General features: G+C 51.1%; 1 protein-coding gene across 2 annotated transcripts in view; it reads right to left on the minus strand.

Moving 5' to 3' along the window:
- The window catches only part of PLEKHG4 (pleckstrin homology and RhoGEF domain containing G4), a 101,576-nt gene extending 79,609 nt beyond the window's left edge, over positions 1-21,967 (minus strand). Inside the window, exons 1-2 of one of the 2 annotated variants that reach the window (XM_064519337.1) lie at positions 21,199-21,967; positions 2,862-3,059 (exon numbers count right to left, since the gene is read on the minus strand). In XM_064519337.1, coding sequence (XP_064375407.1) covers positions 2,862-3,059; positions 21,199-21,201 — 201 coding nt within the window. In that variant the 5' untranslated portion in view covers positions 21,202-21,967. Of the gene's footprint in view, positions 1-2,861; positions 3,060-3,304; positions 3,322-21,198 lie in introns of those variants that run through there. The other variant, XM_064519338.1, reaches the window with a different exon arrangement.
- Positions 21,968-26,633: the final 4,666 nt, after the last annotated feature.

Raw genomic sequence — 26,633 nt, forward strand, 5'->3', positions numbered from 1 at the left:
ATTAAAACAAGCAGACTTCTGAGGGAAATGTGGAATAGGCTGGGCCCTCCCGTAAAGACATTACAAGGTAATGTACAAGGCAAAGCTCCCTTGTTCTCCCAGTAATGCCAGCTCTAGAAGTGCGAAATTGTGAGTCAGGGCCAGAAAGGGTCATGAGCAAAGAAGAAAGGCCTAAGGCATTTGAGAGGCCTGTGCCACCCTGCACTCTGCCACATGCTGCCCATCCTCCCAGATATGTTGTGCCTAATGCAAAATCCCCCAGTACCCTGTGCAGAGCAACAACGGGCTCAGCCTGCCCCTCTATGCCTTAGGCAGTCCCTTGCTGGGGGCAGCTGCCCCACCACCCTGCTGGCCCTGCACCCCATGGATCCTCTGACCTTCCTGGGAAGCCAGGAAATGCCAGGCAGGCCCAGAAGCCTCCCACGTTTCTGGGCCTGCGACAGGAAGGTGGCTCTGAGCATGGTTCCTGCCCCAGCACCACCTCCTTGTGCAAGGCTGTGCCTGTAAGATGGCCTCACCACACTGGTTTCCCCCTCTAAGCTCCTGGTGCAAGAGGCACCACATCCTGACCCCCCCCAGCAGTTCCCCCAGCTCCATGCTCCAGGCCAGCCTAGAAGGTTGCCAGCACCCCTGCCCTCACCCCGATTTCTCCTTGCCACAGCCCACAGCCCTGCTGCCTCAGCACCTGCCGCCCTCACCTCTCCCCTCACAGCCCCCAGACCTCCTGCCCATGGCCCTGCAGGGCCCCCGCCCTCACCTCTCCCCTCACAGCCCCCAGACCTCCTGCCCATGGCCCTGCAGGGCCCCCGCCCTCACCTCTCCCACCACAGCCCCCAGACCTCCTGCCCATGGCCCTGCAGGGCCCCCGCCCTCACCTCTCCCACCACAGCCCCCAGCTCTGCCACCTCAGCCTCCTGCGCCACAGCTCCTGGCTCAGCCAGGGCCTATCATGCCCATCAAGACAGCCGTGCACTCCGATTGGCTGCTGCAGCCTGAGCTGTCTGCTCATTGGCTCTTGGGATAGTCCAAGCTCCTCCCTACTGTTCCACACCTGTGGCCTCTTCCAGAGCAGGCCTCAGCCCTCTGCGCGGCCATGGCCCCGTGTGGGCCTGTGGAGCCGCCGGACCCCAGCCCCACCGTTCCCCCTCCCCCACCAGGCTGACAGAGGAGGGTGCCAGGGAAGAACAGCCCCTTTCTCACTGCCCAGCAAAATCCCCCCTTGGTGCCCATCCCCACAGGCCGCCCCCATAGCTATCACCACGGTCTCCATCTTGGGAGAGCAACAGCATTGACCAAGCTCCCCCAGAGCCAACATGGGGCAGAGGGCAGTGCCAAGACACAGCCTCCGGCCCCGGGTCCGGTGCTGCAGCCCGGGCAATGGGCTCCTCTCAAATGGCAGGCTGCTTTTCTGCTGTCACATCACCTGCCCAGGGCACTGCTAGGCATGTCAAAGCTTCAGGAAGCCGCAAAGGTCTTGGAGTGGGGAAATTGCTACCTTACCTTCCTCTGCAAGATAGGCAGCTTGGGGAATGGCTTGAAACAGCTTGCAATAATTACTAGTTCGTACGAACTAAAAGACTTTTGTTTATTTCAAGGGGAAAACATGCTATGCATCATCGCATTAGAAACTGCAGCTAGATATACCTATCGACTAATTCCTATTCTTATGTCCAGTATTTGAGAGAGCACTATGCTACTCATTAGGCATATGTTTTTTTCTTAGATGCCCAGAGGTTAAAAAAGGAAAAAAAAAAAGAAGGAAAAAAAGTAAAATTAAAAATAGAAACCTAACTATAGCTGACATGGAACTAAATAAAAAGGCCACAGAAGACATACTTTAACGTAACTGTAACACTATGAGATTCAGGAAAGTCATTTTCTTCTAGAATAAAAGCTAAGAAAATAAACTTTACATAAATACTCATTATGCAGGTAACAGGCTGCAGCTCCCTCAAAATCCTCATACATAAACCCGTGAGCCTGTGCAGGAAAATCGAAAACACTTGCAAGGTGACTAGCGGTCAGGGGTTTTTTTATGTAGATCCATCACATGTGATAGGTGTTTTCCCCCTAGCATTCCAGCTCCTTGAGATAAATGAGTATTTGACTATTCCAACTTCTGTTTATTTTTTTCCTCCTCCCAGAAGTCCCTTGTCCTCCTTCATGAGGAGATCTCTTGAAAAACTGACCACACACATCCTCTAGGTTCAAAGAAAAAAAGGCTAGAAAGAACCCCAGATACAAGTTTTTTTTTTTTTTTTTCCCCAAGCCTTACAAACTTTGAGCCAAGTTTGATGGAGGCATTTGACTCATCGTTTCTAACATTTGAGACACACAACAGAAAAGCACATTAATCTCAGACTCACTGTGGCAGTAAATGTAACGTGACTCCTCAGGGCTACTGAGTCTTGCGATCGTTCCAGCAGCCAAAGGGAGTGAGAGTTCTGGGAAAAACACTAACTGGCAGCATTTCATCCAGCACGTCCCTCTGCCAGTGGCAGGAGCCTGACAGTATAATCTGTGCCGCCAGGGAACGACTGGGGTTAGAAGCTACAAGATTCAGGCATATCCAGCAAATGGGTTGCAAAGACTTCGCTGAGCCTCCCCTCCAAACCCCTCAGAGCCTTCTGTTTAGCGTTCCTGGTTATGAAAAGTGAGGGCAACACTCCACCTCTGATCTCTGCAAGGCAAATTTCGGTAACAATTTCTCAACTGTTTCAACATTGTCTGCCTGCCCTCCCACCTATGCTTCCATCATACACACACACAAGCACTTTTTGCCAACCCTTTTACAGCACTAGAGCAAAAAGAAAGTTGGCCAGCAAAGCCATAGCAGGCCTTTTAGAGCCTGGCATACTTACACAGGCATCCTGCTGAACGCACTGCAGGATGTGCTTTGCTGGAATCAGGAAGTCTATGAGGTAGCGCAGTCCATCCCCACGGTACGTCTTCTCCACCACATCAAACACTTGGCACAGCACAGTGGCTGCGGTAGCCTCAAACGGAGGGTAGAGCACCGATAACGTACTCTGAATGCAACCGTCCAGCGATTCCGAGTCCTGCCAAGAAAGAAAGTATTAGCGGTACCATGGTACGATATGCCCCAGCGCACTGGTGAGCCCTCGACCCAGGAGCGCAGCCATATCCGAATGCAGGAGGAGAGCGGATCAAAGGAGCAAATTGCTGTCCTTTTTAGTTTCTTTTGGCACTGGTGATTCCAGGTAAAAAAAAGCTCTCTCGAAACGCGAGTGAAGTGCTCGCAGAGAGCTGCGCACCGCAGCAAGATTTCCCAGCTTTTGCTTACGCAGCAAGTCATACTCCTGACTGAGCTGGGTGGGGCTCCTATTAAACCATTACCGCAACACGTGAGCGCATGCAAGCGAGAGTGTCATGGGGTGGCAAATCTGCAGGCCCCATGTTTCAAACACCCAGGGCTGGAAACGCCAGGCAGCATTCAGGTACGTTATGCTCCTCAGCAGGCCAAGGGGACTTGCAGAGGCAGCTTCTGAGCAGCTGAAGTTTCTCAGCATGCTTCACTCGATCATTAAAGTCCCACACAGGATAAGCTGCCAGAGATGTTTGGTACCAGGGAAAGCCACTCACCATTGCAATTCCTCATTATTCAGAGCTGTTTAGTATGCCTCTCATGACAGGCTCACTCCAGGAGCCAGGAGGTTTCTGCAGTGAGAGATGCCTCACAACAGGATCCACAGACTGTGTGTGAACACGATTGCCTTTTGTGTCTAAGCATGCACATCTATCTGCAGGATTCCCATTTCCTGCTCAAGGATGAGAGGTGATGGTTTCACTACTTTCCCCTTCATTCTGGAGAACATGCCAGACAGAGCCTGCCCAGGGTGTCAGAACCAATTCCAGTGCTAGAGGCCAAATTCTGATGTACTGCATGGGTGAAAATCAAGAGACAAAACAGACGGACAGAGAGATAGAAAGACAGAAGAAAATGGAACACATCTGCAGAGAGGATCAGGATCCCTCCATGCCTTTTTGTTTTAGAGGGGACCCTTCTGGCTACCTTAAAGCTAGTGGGAGTGAGTTTTACTACAAAACCAAATTAAAGTTTACTCAGGTGTCTGCCCAGATCCTCATCTGATATAAATCCACCTCCCTTCACTAGAGACAAAGAAAGCACTTGAGCCTCTGGCCCAGAAGCCCTACAGCCTCCTGAAGAACAGAACAGCTGCATGGACATGCCTGAAAGCATACCTCGGTCCCACAGCAAGATTTGGAGAGAAAGCTAAACAAAGAAGTGGCACATCAGCTTTCCCTGCCAAAGGGGAACGGCAGGATGGAGGGGATCAAAAGGAGGCAAACTGTTTCATTTCTTTCACTGTAAGGGAGCGCGTGTTCATTGCTCCAGACACCTCCGCCGGCTTTAGAAAGTGCGACAGTCTCAGAGTGAGCCTACACTGACCTGCAGCCACGGCAGAGAGGGTGCTCCTCACGCAAGCCTTCCCATCTCTCACAGCTGCTCAGCTCAATGATCTTTAGTTTCTCATTTAGAGGGTTGAATTTTTTAAGCACAGTATAAACACAGTGCTCTGTTGTGAGGCCTTCCTTAGGACAGCACGCGGGATTGCCCAGGAGGGATAAGGATGCCCAGGCAATGCCTCTACAACCTCTGCCCGCACCAAGCTTGGAGAATGCTTGTGACAGGCAAACCATGAACTGCCTGCTTCATTACTTTTTCTACTGTTTCTCCTGTTGTCAACAACATGCAAAGCTAAATGGCATTAAGTAACTTTCTCAATTTTTCACAACTGTTGCAAGAGGCCATCTGCCCCCTGCAATAGTCCTCAAGGTCAATGCAAACAGATGAACAGAGGTCAAGGAGTTATTTTTTGTATTGTCAACCCAAGGACTCAAAAAGCAGGAGCACTACGTGCAACTCACAAGTGTTAAATGGTAGGACTGAGCATTTCACTCTAATGCTAAATAGGAGGAGGAGGAGGAGGAGGTTGTTGTTTTAAACAAGCTTCTCTCAACCTAGAAGGGAGCCATATAAAGTCCCAACTTTTATTCGGTTATTTAAAATGGAAGTTGAAGTTGCCAGGCACTTCCTTGACTCCAGGAACAGATCTTCACAGAAAACCTTCCACTGGATATTGTGGAGCTCCCAGGAGAGAGCTGCCCAGAGCTGACAGCCAGCCCGCTCTAAAGGCAGCATGTGGTGCTCTGCACGGTTCTGATCAAGACTGTCCCCGCACAGGGTGCATGGGGAGAGCGCAGCAGAGCTAGGGAAGTATGCAAGAAGAGAAAGCAGTCCAATAGGGACTGTGCGATGAGTTACGCAAACCCAAGAGGTCAGCCTAAATAAGAAGTGTTCCCTGTACACACTATCCCGGTCCTGTTAAAAAAGGCATGGAGGGGCCTGTAGGGTAGGGAAATGGGTACCAAGCCCCACATGCAACCTCTCACAACTGGACATCCAACTAATGTTGCTAAATATTGACATAACGCACAGAATGTTACATGTCCTTACTCCTGTGCACTCTTGTGAAGTGACAAGCAGAAGCCAAATGCAGCCAGCTAAAGGCGTGTGCAGCTCCAGTAACCTCTGTCAATGGCAGCCTCAGACCTGTCCCAGCAAGCATCTTTGCCCTTGTCAGACAGAACCGGTCTTCATGCAAGTGCCCTCCTGCTCAGCACCAAACACCAAAGAGAGCCCAGCCAAATGCTTGTGCAGTGGCACAGCAGTGTTACAGCTGGTAACACTGGAGAACAATTTCCATTTGACCCTCTACAATCCACAGATTCAAAATCTCAGTCAAAACCAGCTGGACGGTTTCTGTGCTGTGGTTTCTGCCCCTCTTCTTCCCGCCCTGTTGGAGCAAAGTTCTTTGAGATGTTAATTTCCCTCCACCTCCCAATGAATTTGGTTGAGTTTACTATTGCAAGCAAAACAAAGAAGTAAAAATATTTGCACATGAGTCACAGTGCATTGCTCTAAGGTTCTCACACCATTCCTGCTGCCTTAGCAAAGTCTTCACAAGACAATTATTAACATTGGCACCAAATCAAAAATCCTTCATATGGTTAAAATAAATCAAGTCATATATTATCCTGCCTTTAGTGAAATACAGAAAAGAACCATAGCCTGTAGCCATTGTAGAGTTCAGTGCTAACAGTGTACTCCTTCACGCAGTCTTACCTCTCTCTGACTAGACTACACCATGAAGCCAGGATATCTGTGCGGACTTTGAAGGGACAGAGGGAAGAAGCTTTCAACCCCTAGCATTAACGGAAGGAGGGGATCTTTTCACCAGTCTCTCTTCTAAACCCACATGAAAAGCCCCAAATATGGGAGCAAACTAACACATTCCCTTGCAATGAGAGTATAAGACCTGTCCTCTTGGACACTGCTGGACCACCAGCATCCTTGGACCGCTACAAAATGAGGATGTACGCAGCTTTCCTAGTCCTCAGGCTGTCTCCGAGATGTTGTTGCCAAGGGCCAGGGAGCTCTCATGCATTAGGTGGCTGGCACGGGCACAAAGGGCTTCCTCCGGGTACACATCCTCCCCAGCTGGCACATGTCTGTACAGCCCACGGTTTTCCCTGGTCCCCAGATCAGATCCTACTGGGGTCCTTCCTGACCCTGGCTGAATACAGCAGCACCACCACTTTTCAGTGCTCCCACCCAGCAGTCTCCAAGGGATAGGGCTAACCCAGGTGGAGGGTGAAAGCTGGCAGAGCCTCTGCAGATCAGAAGACACCTTGAAACACAGGAGGTGACACAAAGCAGAGCTTGGAGCCCCCAACAGCAGATGGGTCCCTGATCAGGGACTTGTTAAGCCAGCTCACTGCCTTGGGGAGGAGGCTGCTGATGTGGGTTAATTAACTTCTCAGATCGCAGAGGCCTGAGGAAATTGCCTCAGCAGGGGCTGAAAGAAGCCGCGCGGTCCTGCCATTTAATGCTTGAGTGCAGCCAGCCAGCCACATACATCCTGCCTGCGGGCAGTGCCTGCTGCCACGCGTACGGAGGAGCCATGGTTTTGAGGTGCAGGACAACACAGCAACTCATACGAACCAGCTCCAAACAGCAAGAGAAGAGGACGGCCCTCCTGCACCCCAGAGGCTGATAAATCTGAAGTCTAGCAACCATCCTATTTACAAGCCATATCCATCTTATCTCAAGGAGGGGACGCAATCTGCAGCAGGCATGAGGAGAAACCCCTGTGACCCAGGATGATGGGACAGTGCTCTGAGAGGAGAAGAACAAGCTAAAACTCAGCAACAAAATGAGGAGAGAGCGCTTCTGCCCTGGCCCACTTTCACTCTGCCGCCGCACCAGCCCATGCCTGCCCGCACAGCCAGCCCACGGCAGTGGCTCCAGAGCCCCAGCAGAGCCCGGCACAGGTGCCTCCTGCAGAAAGCAGCCCCTCCAGGCACTGCACAGCTCAGGCTTTCCTGTCTCCAAGAGCATTGTCACACCATCCTCATGGGAAAGGTCCTGGACACTCGCTCCTTTTCAGCCACCAGGCACAAAAATAAACAGGAACGCTTTCCAACGAACCCAGAGAACCTCTCCCCAAGCAAAAATGGTCTTGGGACTCAAATGCTTTTTGTAAATAACACAGGAAGCCTATAAACTCCAGCACGCTGTCATCACTGCCACACATTCACCACACCTCCCGAAGGAGGGACATGTTTTTAAAATAACTCCTCTATAAATCAAGGCGCTAAATAAAGCCCAGGTTAAGGTCACGTCCAGACACACCAGTTTTCACTGCTCCCCAGCTGGGAGCTGGCTGTCAGTGTAAAGGATGGAGTGCAGCGATAGGCAGGGCAAGGAAAAAGGAAAACCTCATGCTGGGACCGGCTGGGTTTGGCGGGCAGAGTGGGGAGGTACAATGGGAACAACCCAGGATGGTCCCATCTAGGAGGGCAGGGGAGCAGGGAAAGTTGAGGAAGGTTTCACAACTGACAAAGGACTCAGATCTGAATGGGAGCAGAAATTGGTGGGATGCCTCCCACTGATAACGGGAGCCACAGCTGTTGTGGTGAATTGAATACAGCCATAATGTCTGTTCTGCCACAGCTATTCTGTGGAAGCTGGTGGGCTCCTCAGGCCTAAGATCCCCTCTCCACACCGTGAACTATAGCAGAGCCAGGCAAGTTAGGGGAGAGATGAGGTTGCAAGCGCCCGAGCAGAAGCACTAAGACAGGACTAACAAGCAGGCAGCAGGAATAAAAGTCTGGGATCACTTACATTCCTGCTTAAGGTGCATTTCTATCCCTTCTACTACAAGCAACAGCTGCAGCAAGGGAGAAGAACTGGCTAAGAGGCATCTGGTGTAGCAAGGAGCTTTTTGGCCTATTCTAGGTCCACTGATCTAATTTTCTGCCTTCCACTATGGGCATGGAGAGGGCTACGTAGCAGTTCCAATCACTAGGAGCTCATGCCATGCTACATTTCTTTCTGATTCAGCAGTCGTCATCTTCCTGTTTGGGATCTGCTGCTCATGAGCTAAGGCTGAACATTGGAGACCCTTCTGCATGCCTGGAGAACAAGTCAGCTTGCCCAGGGAGCAGACAGGTCCCCAGGGTTATGCACCTTGCACAGGATCAGAATTCCTGTACTCTCGTGGCCGATGCCAGGATGGCAACACAGATGCCACAGTGACATGGGATGACACAGATTGCTACTGGCTGAAGCAGTGCAGGGAAGGGCTGCAATGCTGCTGGACCCACCCAGGTCCACAAAGCCTTGCAGCATCTTCCAGCGTTTTCCCTACAACTCACTCAAGTACCTCAATAAGAAGTCAGCGTCTTGCTCAAGAACACTTGTCTACAAAAAGCTGAGTCTTATTCAAGGACAACATGAAGAAGAGGCACAGATCTTACCTGCTGACAACCAAGAGGCTGTCTGAAGGCTCCTTAAATCTACTGTGAGCATGGTGAGGCCAGAATCTAGTTGCCCGGCTAGCCCATGACTTAGGGCAGACTATGCTGCTTTCCAGCAGCTGGACTGGCCCATATAACATGCTGAGGTTTCATCTCGCAGCAGAAATTTAGCAGAAGGATCTGCAACTGTGTTCTGAAAAACATCTCATCTAGACACCCATCCGAATGGCCAAAGTATGAGACTACATTTCCCAACATGCCCCAGTTAAATCTGATGCTTACCATTGCTTGGCAAAGCGAGGCGCGTAACCAGGCTGTGGAGCAGAGCCCAGAAATGCTGGGAGTGAGCACGGCCCGTGGTGCACCCGGCTCTGAGTCACGGCCTCTGTCTCAGCTCCTGCTCAGACAGCAAGGAGGCCTTGCCAGGAGCTCTCACAACTTTGCCCTCATTCTGCCAGCTTCTCAGAGCCTGCCCGTGTCCTGCACACCCTGATTTGCTTCCCCTCCTGCCCAGGTGCTGGAGGACAGTACATTTCCTCCGGCCACAGGAGGAAAACAAAACAAAACAAAAACAACCCTTGCACCTCCAAAACCTGAGAAATAGAAAATACAGAGAAACTGGGAAGAGGCACAGCTCCAGGCATCTCCAGTGCCCTGCCATGGCCCCAAGCCAGCTTTGGGACCGGGGCAAAGGCACACAACAGGCACTGAGCAGGGCTGGGTCAGCAGGTCCCTCCACCAGTAAAAGCTGCTGTGCCGCTTGGCTGTGGCTGCTCAGCTCTCAGCTGACGAAAGAAACCTCTTTTCCAGTAAAAATAGACCTCCGGGCTTTCCACAAACCCTTTCCACTTTCTGACACACAGCTAAAAGCCAGGCTGTTTTTCCTTTAAAAATGACAAGTTTCTCTGTTCAAAAGGGTCTTTGGCTAAAAACAAGGCTTGTTTTTCTGACCAAAATTTGAGATTTCCCACTGCATTTCTGCAGGGAGGAGAACCCTCCCATCCCCATTTCCTGAGCCACTCTAATCACAGCGGCAATGAGTTCAAGAGAGAAAAATCTTCCCAGAACAAGTGCCAGCTCCCCCCTCTGCTATTCGCTCCGAGGCTCAGGGGGAGGCGGGGAGGAGGGCGCCTGGCTTCGGCACCCTGCCTGCCACTGGATGTTTTTGTTAAAATAATACACTATTAAGTACTGTAGTTACAGAGGTAGGCTCTCAAACCGCCATAATTACCCCACCTTCCTGTGAGATAACTAGGACCGGCTGGCTCTACCTGCTCTTTGGGCTGTTGTTTCAGGCTTTTCAGGGAGAAAAGCACGGCACTCGGTTCCAGTTGAAGGGAAAGCGTTTGCAGCCCCACGCAGGCCTGCTTTCCTGGGGGACAGCTCACAGGCTGGCTTGTTTTAATGCACCTTGTCAAGGTGCATTCTGCGTACTATCACAGGAGCGCTTGTGCAGGGCACAGGCACAGCCCAGCTCCGCTGCCCCGCTGCCGGGACGGCTCCGCAGCCTGTGGATAAACCAGCTCCTACCGCACTGCAAGAGCTGGCGCTCCATAGACAGAGCTTGGAGAATCATTTCCAGATGCCTCCTTCTGCTCCCCCAGCCTTTCTCCGGGCTGACGCAGCTGCGGCAGCCAACGCAGCTCCTACTGGGCAGCGCGCAGGATTATCATTCCAGGCACTGCAGGAAAACAAGCGCTTGGAAGCGATTAACTCATGATCTCTCATTTAATTAAACAAAGGGAAAAATGATGTATTTGCTTTTCAGCTCTGAGGCCCCACTGTTGTGCATGCCGTAGGTCTAGACATGCTCAGTCTGTGCGAGGCAGGCCCAAAGCTGGGCGACCACTTCTCCAGCCCCAAGGAGTGTTTTCACTTGAGGGCAACATCTCAGACAGCTTTGAAAGCCAAGCATGACTTCCTGCAAACCTCAAGGTTTGAAGCTAGCATCTGGCATGGGGCTTCACCAATGCTGTCCTCACGCCAAGGCAAAAGGCAGGCAGTGGCCGCATGGCAGATAAGCAGAGAACAGAGGCAACCTGGTAAAGGCAGTGACATCCATGGCTCCGTACCAGTGGCCAGAAACAGCCATTAGCACGTGGCAACATGTGCAGCAATGGACAGCTGCCTGGGTGTGCCCCCCAGCCTGAGACCTCTGTGGCTAAGAAGGATGTTATGTGGCTCTGATACAGCAACACAAGAATCAAACTTGCTCTTAAGGTACCCAAACCACAATGTTCATCCTTCCCGAAGGCATATCCTCTTGCAGCCCTTTGGAGAGGGAAGTCCATTCACCTGGAGAACCGGGGCCCTTTCACAGCCCTTCCCTAGCAGATACCCCCAAGGGGGGACAGAGACATATGGCTCCTCACACAGGCTGAGCTGCAGAGAACTTGCTATCTCCACGCCTGGCCCTGGGGAGCTATGATCCCTAGCCAGGATCTGACAGTATGACCAAACACTGCTCCCAAAAGGAAATGGCATCACATGCACTCAGACACAGCAGTCCAGAAAACAGCACCTCTCCCCACTTGAGCTCTATCTTTGTGTTACTCCTATCTACCCTTTCTTTTAGGTTTTGATACTCCAGGTTCTCCAGAGCAGGGCCTATGCCTTTCTCATTCATCTGTGCAACACCCAGCACATCAGAAAAGCTGCCGAACAGACAAGAGAGGCCAAACTGGGGATGAAACACAGACCCACAAACAGAGAAAGTAATCTTCTAGCCGGAGGGAAGCAGAACTGGGAAAGGGAGAAAAGCCTTTTCTTGTGGGGATGTAGCTCATTGATAACAGAGCTCTCAATGAGCTGAGCATCTGCACCCCTGCTTCAAGAGGGCTCAGGCTCTGGAGGAGTCACAGAACGCAGAAACAGTAGCTGTACTGCGCATCAGGTCTGCGAAGGGAGCAGCTGAGAGCAAGAGCCATTCTCAGACCTGTGCCATGTGGTCAGAGGCCTTCCTCACGTACCCAAGGAATGGTCCTCTCTGCTGTGGAGTACAGTCTTGCTCCTGCTATGTGGAGCTTGCTTTCTCCCTGCGCAAAGGATTTCTGGCCCATTCCAGTGCTCCTCGCCTAGATCTCACTCAGCTAGGCCCTTGCAACTCTACCAAAAAACACCTTTGATTCCACCAAGCAGCCAGAACTTCATCTCAGCCCTGGTCTCAGCCCCTCAGACATCCTCCTGAGAGGCTTGCCGCAAGTGACATGATCCTCGCAGGCTTGTTCAGAGCAAGGAAGAAGTCCCTGCTCCCAAAGGCCTGCTGTTTCCTATTAGCGATGGAACAGGGAGATGATAGAGGAGTTTAAAGAGCATCTGAAAGAGCAGTCGAAAGCCCTGTCCTTAAACAAACATGTTCCAGCTGAAACAAAGGCCTGCAAATGGATGAGAGAGATGAGAGAGCTTTATATGAAACACCATCCTACAGCTGGGAACTGGCTTACTTTGGTTTAGTTTAATCAAGGGATTAAGTCACTTAATCTGAAATAAGTGTTTAAGCACAGATTTTTTTTTAAATATCGTTGGCAAGATCTAACCATGCAATTAATTAATGAAGCTGTATCAGTGTGATACAAAGCCTTGGGTACTTTTAAACCCTCTCCCCAGGAACAGCAACTCATGCTGGGAAAGTGTAAGGGCTCAGCTGCTGTGGTTTCATTGCCCAGAGCTGGCTGCACACACCTCCCCACCACCTCAAGATCACCCCAGGGCAGAGCTACCTCCCTTTTCACTCCCACCACCAGACTCCAGGGGTTCCCCTGGTTTGTGCAGTAATGGTCTGGCCACAGCACTGTATGCCATGGTCCAGCCATAGATCTCCATGTTCAGTGTCATGTTCTTACAGCAGACTCTGACACTGAGACAGAATAAGGCTTGCTAAATCCAATCTATATATCACCGACCTTACCGAGAATTTCCCAGTGCACTTCTACTTTCTTAACAGGGCTCTTTTCTGAGATGCACTAAAAATCTTTCTCTCTGCTACCTTCTAGAAGAAATTGCTTGAGCTCAATTTCATGTTAGTATTAGTTACAGCACTTGCTCCACTTGAGCTTTAGGCTTTGTCATCAGTTTGGCAAACAAGCCTGAGCAATGGCATCTTGTACCCCTTAATGCTTGTGTTTAATACCTACAGAATAACAAGGCAAACTAGGCAGAATGCAAGATTTGTTTATACCAGTCATGTGTAAAATAGCCTGGGTAAATTCTCAGCCAAATGGGTCAACTCATTTTAACGCCTTTAAGCCAGAGGCATTAGACCATAACCAACACCTTGTGCTCAGACACCCATCTGGGAGCATCTTGCAACAGATGGGCAGCCTCCTGTGCGCAAAGAGAAAAATCATAATCCTCCGGCAGGACAGCTGATGAACACTAGGAATTCTATCTTCGCAGGGCCAGCAGTTAGACTGTTATTTGTGTGCCAGTGCTACATGCGTTCTCTGCTTGAGCAGATCACATTCAAATCACACCACTCCCTCCGCATGATGCATGAGCCACTGGGACAGACTCCCAAGAGTACTGGTGGATTTTCCATCTCTTGTAACCTCCATAATCAAGAGCGGATGCCTTTGAGAAAAGAACATGCTTTAGTTAAACAAGAGCTCCCAGACTCAGTGTGGGAACTAGAAGATACTTCATGGTTTCAGTATCCTGTAACAGATGAGCTATAGCTCCTCCTGGTCTTAAACATTCTGTGTTACAATGTGCTCATGAAATGAGCCCTGCTACATTGAGCAGGAAAGGAAACATCTCCGAAGCCAGAATAGCAATTCCAGGAGGGGCCAGATGATCGCATGAGAAAACAGTGAGTGCACAAGGGCCCTTCCTCGAAGGAGCACATCCCTGCAGACCTTTGACATGAGATAGGAGCCAGCAGCAACAATCAGACGGCAGTGTGCGTCTTGTTTCTGAGGGATAGGTCCTAAGGAAGGATGAGTCAGAGAGACCAAGCAGGCAGCCCAGAGATGGCCGTGCCTCTCTCAGCTCAGCCTTGAGGCACGGCAAGGAGCATCAGTCTGTGCCCAGTACAGAGCAGCGCTCCTAGGAGCAGAGACCCAGACATGCTTTAACACCCTGCAACTGGGGTCACCCTGACTCAGTACTCCTTCAGTGGGGCCCGGCTTGGACCATAGCTGTGGCCCATGCCTGAGCACACGTCTTGGTGCTCAAGGGCCTTAAGCATTGGCCGGTGTCATGCTCCACAGGACTTCTCCATTCAGATCAGATGCTACTTTCTGACCTGTCCTGCAGGCTCTGGATGCTTGGAGCTTGCTGGGGAACAGACACACACGTGTTCAGTCATAAGCTCAAACTCTACAACCCTAGAGTAGCTGAGCCTAGGACTTACAGTTGGATGAAAACATTTTCCCTATATTCAGATACAGCATCTGATGTATGCCCCTTGGAAAGCTAAGCAAATCAGTCATAAATTTAGTGGCTTGCTTTTACTAAACTCCCAAGTTAGACAGAAGTAAACACAGGCCTTTTAAAGTTACTCCCTTTATAGCTTTTTTCAAACAGAAAACAGTCTCACGTGTCCCATTATTTCCATACATATCAAAGGAGGGTGGAGATTTAACTAACGATTTCTAAAAGACATCTTTGTGCACAGAAGGGATGTATGCCAAAACGTGGGTGGTTATAAGCCCAAACACAAAGGATAATACATCCACAGGCATTTTTTTCCCTTGATCCATTAACGGGTCTGCATACCAGCCTCCTGAGCATATGAGAAGGACCCTGTTCAAAAGGTAAATGTATTCAGAAACATGACAACAGCTAGCAAATAATCCACATCCATTAACCACATTTGAGGCTCAGCAGTGCTAGGCTTTTGTGAGGAGTAGCTAAGATTTGACAGGCAGCCTCCTAAAGGAGAAGCCTCCTCAGGAAAACTCATAACCGTTCCTGCGAACACTCTGCCACACCTATCCAAGGCTGCAAAGCTCAAGGCAGACACCGAGCTCAGTTCACTAGAACTCCTTTGGCTTCCCTTCCCCATGCCGTGCAAAAAAACATCCAGCCACTGCACTGCATCCTATGGGGGTGACCATAAGGTCCCATGAGGGCTCCCTTCTACCGTATGCACCAACATACAGTACCGTATGCACCAACATACAGGAGGAGCACACACAGCAGCCTCCTGAGAGTCTCCCAGAGCTCCACAACTCCTGTCAGTCCCAATTTCTTTTCAGCTGAACAATTTGATTCCACTTAGATCAACAACTGATTGCACCAGGTAGAGCAAGGGGTTCACCCTGGGCATCCCAGACACCCCAGACTGATAGCAGGATGGTAAATTTGAGTAGACAGAAAGACTTTCAGATTCATTTTGTGCTCCATTGATCTTGGGAGATTCAGCTTGGTGTCCAGTGATGCAAAAATCACAGTTCCAGAGCTCTCTGCTGGACAAGGTGAAAGCCCAGACACCACAGAGTTAGCCTAAGTTTGGATACGCGTGAAACCAACCAGGAGCACTTACCACAAGAGAGGCCCCATTTCTTATCCTTTTTATTGAAAGACTGGGCCAGCCAACAGGGATGAAGCACACTGTGCAGCAGAGAGGTACTGTCATGCCAGGACTTAGCCCCAAACCCTCCAAAGGTGCTTGCATTCACTCATCTGGATTGCAAGCCAGACACTATGAGTGTTGTAGAAAACACAGCACCGAGCGTCATTGCTTCCAGGCACAGCACAGTGGGCTGTCCTTGCTTTTTACCACTCTCCGCTTAGTGATGCCTCAGATCCTGGTACAACTACTCACTTTTCCAGCTTTTAGATACATTGAGCTTTTCAGGACATGAGCAGTGGGTTCCCTCATGTGTAGATAAGCAGGATTAGGAACAAAGCTCTCTGATCTACTGAGTGCCCACAGGTGGGTTGAGTCCATAGCTTCTCCAGAAACTTGGCTGCTGCCTTGAATTCCTGCATGCTGTGTTACAACAGAAGTTTTTCCTGTACTTCCATATGAAGTGGGCCTGTAGTTCCTCTGCTTATGACTTCCAGCTAGCCCAGCAGACCCACACCCAGCACTGATGCTCAGTTTTAGGCTGCACCCACATTCTGCAGCATAGTTCAGTTTGGCACAGCTGCACAGTCTCAGACAGGGTTATGTTGGAGGACAGGCTACAGACTTAGGCTGTGGGGGGCCAAGAGGCTGTGCTCCAGTATTCAGGAACAAATATACTGGCTGGCTGTCTCTTCTGAAGCAATGAGCAGTGAGACACTCACAAGGCTCTTGCCTACATTGCACTCTGCACTGCTAACTTCACACCATGGAGCAGGATGCCTGGAGCAAGAACTGAACCTTCAGGCAGATGCTCTGTCTGATGGGATACCTTTCCACAGAAGTTTTCATAACCAAAACAATGATAAGCAGGATGACTTTCTCTCTCCAAACCTGAAGTCCCAGGATGTGGGGAACTCAACAGAAAAGGCACAGAAAGAGGCAGAATCTGAGTCCCTCTTTATCCTCTCCTATTAACCCCATCACCCTGTCTTTCACCCACTGGCAGTTTGATTCAGTTGCTCAGCATCAGAGGGCCCCCACCAGGCACAAGCCATGCCTGGAAGGATTTCTTCTCTGTCAATACCTTATCTGCTGTTGTAGCAGCAATTATTGCTTTGCCATTTCTTTTGAAGAGCTCCAGGAGATCATTTTTAGTGATGGCCTATCCTTTATATACTCAGAAAAGATTTACAGTTCAATACAGCAGCAAAGGCAATGCTATTCACTCTCATACGTGCCTCCTGAGCACTTAGCTCCCTAGGGGTTATTTGGAAAGCCAGCATCTCTAGCACATAGAGCCTATGACTGCTAAAGCAGTCCTGCCGCCACAGTGCATATTACAGACCCAATGGGACAGCTTAGACAGTAACCAGGAGTGTTCCCCCACCTTGATGTCCAGAGCTTGAGCCAGACGTATACCTCCGTGCTGCATCTGGAAGCCAGCATTATGGCCAGAGACAGTTATGCTGTGGGATGTTACTTTTCAGAAAAGAAGCACTGACAGTCAGTGTGCATTTCTCCTCAGAAACCTGCTGTGTCTCACCCACAGGCCACTTGCTGTCCTGCCTTCCCCCCTGTGACTAGCACATGCTAGGTGATTTCTGGGCAGAGATACATGGACACATCTGGCCTGTCACCTGCATTTACCCATTATTTTTATCGTTATGAGCAGCAAATTCACCTGCCCAGCTTTTTAAGAAAGAAGCTGGGCATTAAACATACAAATTGTCACCCTTCTCACCCCAGAGATGTTTTCAAACCCCTTCAATGTACTCAGGATTACATCTATCTGGCCTTTGTATGTGTTCCAACATCTTGCTCATTGCTTGGCACAGAAATAAAAGAAGATCCATGATGCTTAAAGCTTTTTGTGATTCCCAGACTTATTTCCTTCCCACCCCAGAAGATGATGTAACTGGAGAATGACAGAAAGATTTTCTTTTCTGTTGAAACACATCTTTTCTCCTGCCAGCTGGAGGTGCCATCTGAGCTTGTGTGCAGGAAGACACCAGCATTTGCAGGTCTTGCAATAAACACCCTACTTTCCGGTGCTGTGTGATGATCAGAGACTTGGAGCACGCCACTATATGAGAAAAGCAGCCCAGGCAAGTCCTTGTGCTTTCACCAATCAACTCTGCTCCCCATGTCAGCATCTCGCATTGCTCTACCTCTTCAACCACCTCATGCAAATGGCTTCGAAGTGCAGCTGCACCAACAAAAGCAGTAAGAGACTTTCCAAGCTCCCCCAAAGGAAATATCACATCCTCAGCATTCAGCCTGTTTTATAGGCAAGGAACTGTGGTGCAAAGATATTAAGTGGTTTGTCCACCATCACGCAGGCCCATGTGGGAGTTGAACTGCTGTCCAAGCCCTGCAGCACTGCTTGGCTTTCAGCCCTCACTGGTTATTCCCAGCATGTCAGAGCCTGTGCCTGTCCCTGCAGCCAACTCTGGACTGGGACGTCCACAAGCACAGGTGCCTTCATGCGGATGAGTCGGAAGGTAGGTCTGTCACACGGCTGAAGAGGGAACGACAAGAGATACTACACAGCCGTTCTGGATTCAGATTTATTGTGCCATCGAAGCTTTGTACTCCTGCCTTTGCATGGAAGAGGGCTTCTGTGGCCAAGGGGGCCTGGAGAGAAATAAGTATGCTGGGTTTCAGCTCAACTCTGCTAAATCAGCCCAAGCAAAACGACATCTAAGTCACAGCAATAACTCTCACCACCTGCTAGATGGAGAGGGTTAAGTTCATGTATCCACAATCTGGCTGGAAATGCAGGAGAAAACTTCCTTCCCCACTGCAGCCGTTTGCCAGGAGCAGCTGAGAACTGGCCACTGATGCAGACGCACAGCTGTGGGAGCCTTGCTGTACTCATGCACTTGCTCCACAGTGCCCCAGCTACCTTTGAAGGGCAGCAGCCCCAGCTCTCTGACCGGCTGCTGTGGTTTGAGGAACGTCCCAGAGAGGAAGCTGTCCCTCACAATTTGGGGACAGAGGCAGGGAACCAGACTCCATCACAGTGCAGTGGAGGAGCTATTGCTAGCTTCTCCTCTGACCAACCCACCCAGGAGCACAGGCTTTCACATCTGCCTGAGTGGAAATGGTTCCTCAAGAGAAGCAAAGCTGGGATGCACTGTGGTCTGGCCATACATCCTGACCACCTCCTGTGCCCCATCCAGCAGCAGGCACGAGGTGAGGGGAAGCCCACTCCCTCTCCAGTGGAGGGAAAATCCCCACTGGGGAACATGAGCAAATCCCTGCCATGAAAGCCACCATGTGACCAGCAGGACACTAGCCGGGCTCCTGCCATGCTCATGCTATGAGGCTTCACAGCTGCACAAGTCAATTCTAGTGAAAGTGGGCTACTTTGGCCACATAATGTATTACATCTTAACACATAACACAAACGTATTTTACATATTTGGTGCTTTAGGCATCCTCCAACTCCAGCAGCTCTACATACCCATACATGCACTAGAGCATCCCTGACACCGAAGTATGACAGACAGACAGTGACAGTACACTGTCAAGAGGAATCACCTGCCTCGCATGGAGCTGGGCAAAAACCAAGCACTATGATAGATCTCCGTCAGGAGCCAAGCCTTCGAAAGGCCATGGGGAAATCCCACACAAGCCAACAAACTGACCCACAGCCATGTAGATTCAAATCTTTTACCAATGGGGTTTGTTTGATTCACTGGGACACGGAAAACTCAGCTCAAACAGAGCAGCCCAGAGCTGCGATCACTCCTCAGCTGCTCATGGATTACCCCTCTGGCAGGCTTTTCTGTGCCTACCTAGGGCTTGAGAACAGCTGCCTGCCATGGACTGCTGGTGTCAGCAGCGTGACCGGCACCCATTGCCTGGTCTGCGTTCTCCCTGTAGCCAGCTTGGCCTCTGGTTCCCACCCCTGGCAGCTGGAAAAGCTGAATGCAGCACCTGAGAGGTGCAGGGTTTCCTCCAGCGCCTTCCCTGACCCGTGGTCCCCCTCAGCAGTAGTACACTTGCATGATCCTTGCAGACCTGTGACCCACCACAGCACCTGGGCTTGCCACAGCACTGCTCTGCAGAAAGGCCCCTGCTTCAGAGGTCTTATGCATCACACGTTAGAATAAGGTGGGAATCAGAATGTCACCTCAAGCTCACAGAAAGGTGGAATAACAGCAGCTGGTCTCTGCTGCAGGCACTAGGCCTACCTGGCAGAGCTTTGCAAGCCCTGCTCCAGCCTCCATGGTGAAAGGCAGGCCATTGGTCTTGCAAAGGATGGCATCCACCCTGCAGAGCCCTGATGGTGCTTTCCCTTTATTTTAACTTCTTACAATATCCAGCGTAGACCAACAATTTATGAGAACACAGTAGGCACGGAGTGAGGGAAAGAGCTCCCCTGACTAGGATGGAGAACTAGAAGAAGAGAGATGCTTGCACACCTCCACAGCAGGACGGGAGAGGCACAGCAGGCCACTGTTCAGACACAGGCACAGAGGGTACGGAGTGCCACAGGGTCCTCAGCAGAGGAGCTGGAGGGTGGCAAAAGGAACAGAAATGGATCCATGAGTTTAGCTCAGGCTGCAGAAGCCAAGAGTTGGACAGCTTGTCTTTCAACTATATCTGAGCTTCTCCAAGCACCTGAGCCCAGAAGCTGGACTTTTAAGAAAGAGCAAATTACTACCAGATACACCAGAAATGCAAGCCGTTTGTCCTCCTCATGGACTTTGTTCCCTCTACCATAGAGAAGCAGCTTGTAATTTATCTCTGGTTATAGGAGCAGGCCAACATTGCACTGAACCCTTCTCCCCAAGGGATACAGTAGGGAATCTTGGGGCATAGACATGCTGAACCCCAAGGAAGGTCAGAGCCCTGGAGGGCAAACTCACACTGCTGCCCTGAGCTAGACACTGTACAGATATGGCAGGACGCAGCTCCTGCTGCACCTCACATGCGAAGGAAGCCCCTCACAGGGCTTGGGAGCAACCATTCCTGGCACAGCAGGATGCGTCCGGGAGGAGATTGAGGGCTGCCAAGGTGTGGACTGTTCAGGCACCAGGAGCCTAGTGAGCCCAGGAACAAACCACCAGAACTCAGGCAGGTGCGTGGCGGGCTCTCCCCACGGGGCTCGTGATGCCTCCAGCCTCTGCCACCCAGGGCTGGGCACCTCCATTTACATGGCAGTGCCAGTGCGGCCAGGCAAGGCGGCTGGCCCATAGCCAAGAGCCACCCCCAGAAACATGGGATGCTCTACTACCCAGCCGCACTCTCCCCTCCCAGAGCTACAACTCCACTTGTAGAGCCTGGCACTGATAGGGAAAGACTCCTGACTGGCTCTGGGCATTTCTGCTAATCTCAGGATACCAACCATGAGCAGGAGGGAAGGAGCAGACACTCGCCCCCCTCAATCTGGGCTCTGCAAGAGGGCAATGCCCATGACACAGCATAGCTCACCAGCCCCTGCGTGGGTCTGGTGGGGGGCAGGAGGAGAGCTGAGCATCTGGGCAGCTCAGGAGACCAGGCCCCAGAGGGTCTGCTCCATCCCAGCCCCATGCTCCAGGGCTGTGCCCCTGACAGCAGCCCCAAGGGGGAATCAGTGCCAACCAGAGCCCTCCACCCCTGCAGCCACCACGGCACCCCAGAGACAGGGCTGGCACCCAAGGGTGTTGTTTGCCATCTGAGTAACGGGAAGCGCAAAGGAGAGCTGGGTTCCCAATTGGCTGCCTTGCCTTAGTGCTGTGCACTGGCTCCAGGCAGGCTGCCCTCATAGGAGCTCTGTCCCGCACAGCCCTGTTCATGCCCAGGCTGAGAGCCCTCTGCAAAGATTTCCTTACCATGTTCCTGGCCTCCTTTATTTCCTCTCACTTCCAAAGGCAGCGGTTTTTCTCTTTTTCCTCCATGTGTGCGATGGGGCGTCTCCTCTCCCCTCCGACGTGAACCACCGAAGCACTTTGAGTTCTGGACTGTAATCCAAGCCCTCACCGCCCCCAGCACAGCTCCAACTAATCTAACTCATGACACTACCGGGGCTGAGCAGGGGACCTCGAAGGTTTCTCTGACAGCCAACTCCAGCGCTAGGCAGCACAAGGGGCACAGCGAGTGCGGGGTGCTGCGATCCCCAGCCCCACAGGCACCTTACAGGCACAAGGACACAGGCAGAGCCAGCAACGCTTGCGGGCTGCTTATTACGGCATCACTGCTGTCTGTGTGCCTCGGAGGGTGTCTGGCTCTCCTCACAGACCTGCCTAATACAGATGCTCTGTGGCAGGGAGCTGCCTTCGCCCAGGAAGATCTGAAGAGCTGCTAGAGGAGAGCAAGCACACGGCAGACATCCCAAGGGGGTCTCCAGCTTCCCCGAGTGGTTTTCAGCAAAAATCTCCCCTCCTCTTGTCTTGCTTTTTTCTAAGTCCAGGGAAGTTTCCCCCGCTCTGCGAGATCCTGAGGAGACACTGCAGGTTAAGCAAAACCCCGAGAAATAAGAAAACAGTACTCAGAAATACTGTTTTCCTAACTTCTGGAAAGAAAACAGAGAGGCAGTGACCGCTTCAGGCAACAGCAACAAACTGCATTGGTAGCGGCTGGATGTGGAGACCTCACCCCCTCCCAAAGGAGGAAGTAATTTAACATGGCAAGTTTCTCCACCCCTCATTAATTGTTTAAGATGGCCAGGGGCCAAAATACTGCTGGAGCAGTGGAGAAGGTCACCAAACAGGCAGGCAACAGCCTACAGAAACGACAACGGGAAAGGGCAGAGCCACAGAGGGACAGAGGGAGCGGAGAGGCAGGTGCCTCGGGGCATCCCAGGATCTGCGGACACACAAAGGCTCTGTATGCTGGGGCTGGCGGGGAGGAGGGCAATGATACACAGGCAGAAGCCTTGTGCCCTCCGCATGAGGCGCAGGGCCTGGCGGCAGAAGTCGCAAGGAGCAGCTGCCTCCCCAGCCGCAGCCGAGCAGGCCGCGGTCTCTGCAGCCCCGGTGGGGACTGACCCTCCGCTGAGGAGGCCACCGCTGCTAACTGGCTGCTGTCCCTCTTCTGGGGAAGGTCACACAAACCAACCCCTCCCAAGAGGAAGGGGAGGAAGGGCAGCTCAGGCAGGACAAAAGGACCTGCAGAAAGAGGAAAGCTCTCGAGGTCTGCCCAAAGGAGGGTACCGTAGGAACAGAGTCAGCAGACTGGGATGGAGCACACGGCAATCACCCGCCAAAGCTGGAGCCACTGCTATCAAACACCTTAGCCCAAGGGGCAGGCCCCCACCGCCCTCCTGAGCCCTTCTCCGCAGGGCGAGCAGCAGAGTCCGAGGGCCGGTCTGTCTCAAGAACACACTCAGATACTCCTCTCTCAAGGAGAGGCAGGAGCAGTTGGCTCCAAAACACATTAGACACGATGGCCTTATGGCCTGTTTTTAGACAAATCTGTCAAATGAGGGTTCAAACAGTGCCAAAGCTGACATTTCAATGGTACTGGCCATTTGATGTGCTGCTGTGCTTCCTATGAGCAGCAAGAAAGAATGATAGTCCCAGCAGGACACTATGCTTTCCTTGAGCAGAAAGATACGTTCTCCTAAAAAGGGATGTGACATTGCCAGTGAATTGGAGCAGAGCAGCTGCCCCCCTGTCCGGCACTTGACTCTGAAACAGTCCTTCCCAGAAGAGGCTTCTCCATGGCTTTCGACAACTAAGTGCCTTCTACAGCAGCAGAGCATTGCCTTTTCCCCACTGCAGCTTAACAGTAAGGATCTCCAGCCCATGTCAGGTGAGATCAGTCGATGCTACCACATCAGAGGAAGGAAAGCATCTCTGCAGATGCAGAGGGTGTTACTCACCCAGCACAGACACTATCCAGTTGTTGTCATCTGCAACTACTGAAGGAATCTGTGGTCCTTGTCTGTGTATGCAGAGGAGAGCCTTTCTTTTCCAGTCATATTCACAGTAGCAGAATGAGGAACCTGGCATCCTTCCCCAGCAGAGCCTCCAAGCACAGATTTTACTTTCTGCACAAGGCTACATTTGCAAAGTAGCTTTGTCCTTCATTTATTTCCCAAACATCTCGCAGCCCACAAACACAGCTACACCTTTGCAGCATCCTCCCGTAGATGCTGGGAGAGTTTCCACAAGCTACCCCTCGCCTTGAAGAAAGGAAACACACAGAGCAATGTCCCGTCAGTGCTACACATAGCACACAGCTGGCTTGCACAATCAGAGGTAGTGAGCTATTTTGGTCGGAGTCATGGCCCCAGCCACAGAGTAAAAGGAGGTAAAGCAGATCCACCGCATCTCTCATTGCCAGATGTTTTACAGAAATTTCCTTCCTTTGGCCTTCGACTGCAGCATTTCATGCAGGTCTCCTTTCAGGAAGCCATCGCTATGCAGGGCTAACCCCAACTCCCTTCATATGTCTATTTTTAGTCAGCAAACAGGTCTCTGCAATTATCCGAGGGTTTGAAGAGGGACCAGACTCTGAGTAGGGATCAGAAGCCTCCATGCAGTCTAGTCCCCAGCAGCCTAGGAATTGAGATTGGGCTGTTCAGAACTACATATGGAAAAATTTCTTTACTATGAGGGTAACAGAGCACTGGAACAGGTTGCCCAGAGAGGTTGTAGAGTCTCCATCCTTGTAGATATTCAAAACCTGACTGGACATGGTCCTGGGCAACCTGCTCTAGCTGATCCTACTAGAGCAAGGGGGTTGGACCGGGTGATCTCCAGAGGTCCCTTCCAACCTAAACCATTCTGTGATGTTCCACCAGCAGGCCAAAGCCCAGAACAGTCAAAATATAGCTGTACACAGCCTGTTCGAAAGCCTGCTGCAGGGCTGACTTGAAAGAGGCCCCATGGACTCCTGCAAGAGGGCTATTGCACAAGCCAGAAGCTACCCCTCTTTTTGAAATGGAGATGTGTTCCCCAGGCAGCAGATCCAGGTGTGACTAGGGCAACCTGAGGCCCCAGTGAGGAAGAAGGGGATGGAGCAGAGAACCTTCTCCCATGCTATTGCTGAACTGTTCAAGTCTCTTGCTCCCTGATTTCCAGCAATAGCTCTAGGACAACAGGACCTTTCAGCTTTTCTCACCCCTTCAGGTGGTTTGCACAGGCCTAGGAGCGCAAGGTAATCTTCTCCATTAGCTCTGAGTTATGACAGGATAAGACATTGTCAGGCTGCCTAATTCCAACTCTTTAAGGGCCAGAAAGAGAAAAGCAGCACCTACCATTCAGGGCTGGCATAGGAGTTGGCAGCATCCCTATCAACAGAGATGAGGAAGGCACCGTGTAAGCACCACCGACTCAAATCTGGCTTCTATCACATTTGTCACCTCTGTGACTAGGGACAGAGCCAGGTGCTACCCAGAGCATACACCCAAAACAGGCTATGCAGGTGCTAGCCATACTACATAGCCGGTAGCACATGCTTTTTGAAGTGCAGCAGTGGGCTCAGGCATAGACATTACATCTGAAAGCTCTCTGCAAGTTCCCAAGCCAGCACCACACAGGACGATGCAGGAAAGTAAACTGCTGTTACACTGTAGCTATTCATTTATGAAAGCAGAAAGAGTCTGGGCTGTCTAACACAAAAGCAGCCTGGAACCCAGCTTTGCACCTTTTCCCTTTTCTGCACTGCACTTGAAGCCCAAAAGTATCTTTACCCATCAAAGATTTCCAGACTGAAGAACCTGAGTTCACCGCACCCCTCATCTTAATCAAGACCAATGATGTGATTTCCTGTGCCTGTGGCTCTCTGCACTAAGAGCAAGTTTGTGCCTAGAGAACATCATGGTGCTTTTTACTGATGGCCGGATCCTAATATAGCTTCCCCACACCACCCAAATTGGAAAGTGGCCTTTCCCTCTTCTCCTGCATTATAGATCCATTTTCCACACAAGCACATAGGAGACAGCTGTAGCCAGCACTTCAGTGGGTGTAAAAAGCCTCTCTTGACCAAACGCTGACAACAACGCTGTGTTTGTTCTCTGACACAGCCTTGCACTGTCTCCTCACAGAAGCAGCTCCTTGCTCTAGTGCTAGGCCTGTGGTTTCCTTGGGTTTAGTTTAACTGCTGATGCCAGTGCAAAAGGCTACTGTTGACCAGCTCTACCAGCAGAGATTTGGGGCTGTTTGGCAACCCAGATGCTGGAGCCTCCAAGGAAGCACCCAGGCCAGACAAAGGCAGTATTTTAGGAAAAACAAGCGCCCTTGGCACTAGGGCAATGGGCAGCCTGCCCAGACTGGGGGCTTTCCTGGCCAAGCAGACTCAGGTCCTTTCCATGGACCAATGGGCGATTTTACCCTGAGGGAATCACTTTTGTACTCAGTTGTTGAGGTGGCCAAGTACTGCTAAGCACAATGTGTCCCAGAGGTGTATGTATATCATGTGGCAAAAGGCAGGAAGGGCTGTGACTTGAAAGGAGAGGCGATAGAAGAGGGGTCAATACCCCAACTGTTCTGAAGCTTCAGGGGTCATAACTTCAGACTTAAGTCTTTTTTCCCCCTTCACTGGATCTGGTCTCTGGAGCTACAGTATTTCTCAAGTGCCTGCTGAAGCAGTATGGCAATCTAGACTCCAGTAAGAGCTAGGAGAGAGGACAGGCAGAGGTAGGATGAGGGCAAGGGACCTCTGCCTTTGACACACTGCTAGTAGAGTTCTGCTTATTTTTGGTTGTGTAAACCAGGGAAAGCTCAATACTTTTACAAATAGGACCCAGCTGTGCTGGAAGAGGCACAGGAAAGTGAGATGTTCTGCATGCCAGGCAAGGACATCTTCTGAGCTAGGGGAAGTTGTGCAATATGCATTCTAGCTAGACAATTTCACTACAGCAGCCAACAGCTCATAGGAAAACACCTCGCGCACTCTGAATTAGCCCAGCACAACCACTGGTGTAGTCTTAGGGACTGAATAGGGAACTTCCTGTGTCCATATGGACTCCCAGGGGAAAGGAGAGTCCAGGAGCAGGCTATGGTAGAGCAGTACTCCACGAAGTCTAGCCTCTGCTAAGCCACTGATCGGTGGATGCTTGTGAACCCACTTCCAGGCATCTCCCCATCGCTGAACTGGGACCCTTTGCCAGCTCCCATGTCCATTCACATGGTTATGCAGCTGTCCCATGGATTAAGTCATGCCCTGAAAGTGCAGGTTCAAGTAAGGTACATTATGATCCCACCATGCTACGCAATATAAACCACATTCACCTTGCACTCAGCAGCCTGTACTGACCTGGGAAGCCACTGAGAAGCAGCATTAGGCACCACTCGTCACAGACAGGTGCCACAAGACCAGT

Source organism: Dromaius novaehollandiae, chromosome 13 (genome assembly GCF_036370855.1).
Source record: "Dromaius novaehollandiae isolate bDroNov1 chromosome 13, bDroNov1.hap1, whole genome shotgun sequence".
Taxonomy (NCBI): Eukaryota; Metazoa; Chordata; class Aves; order Casuariiformes; family Dromaiidae; genus Dromaius; species Dromaius novaehollandiae.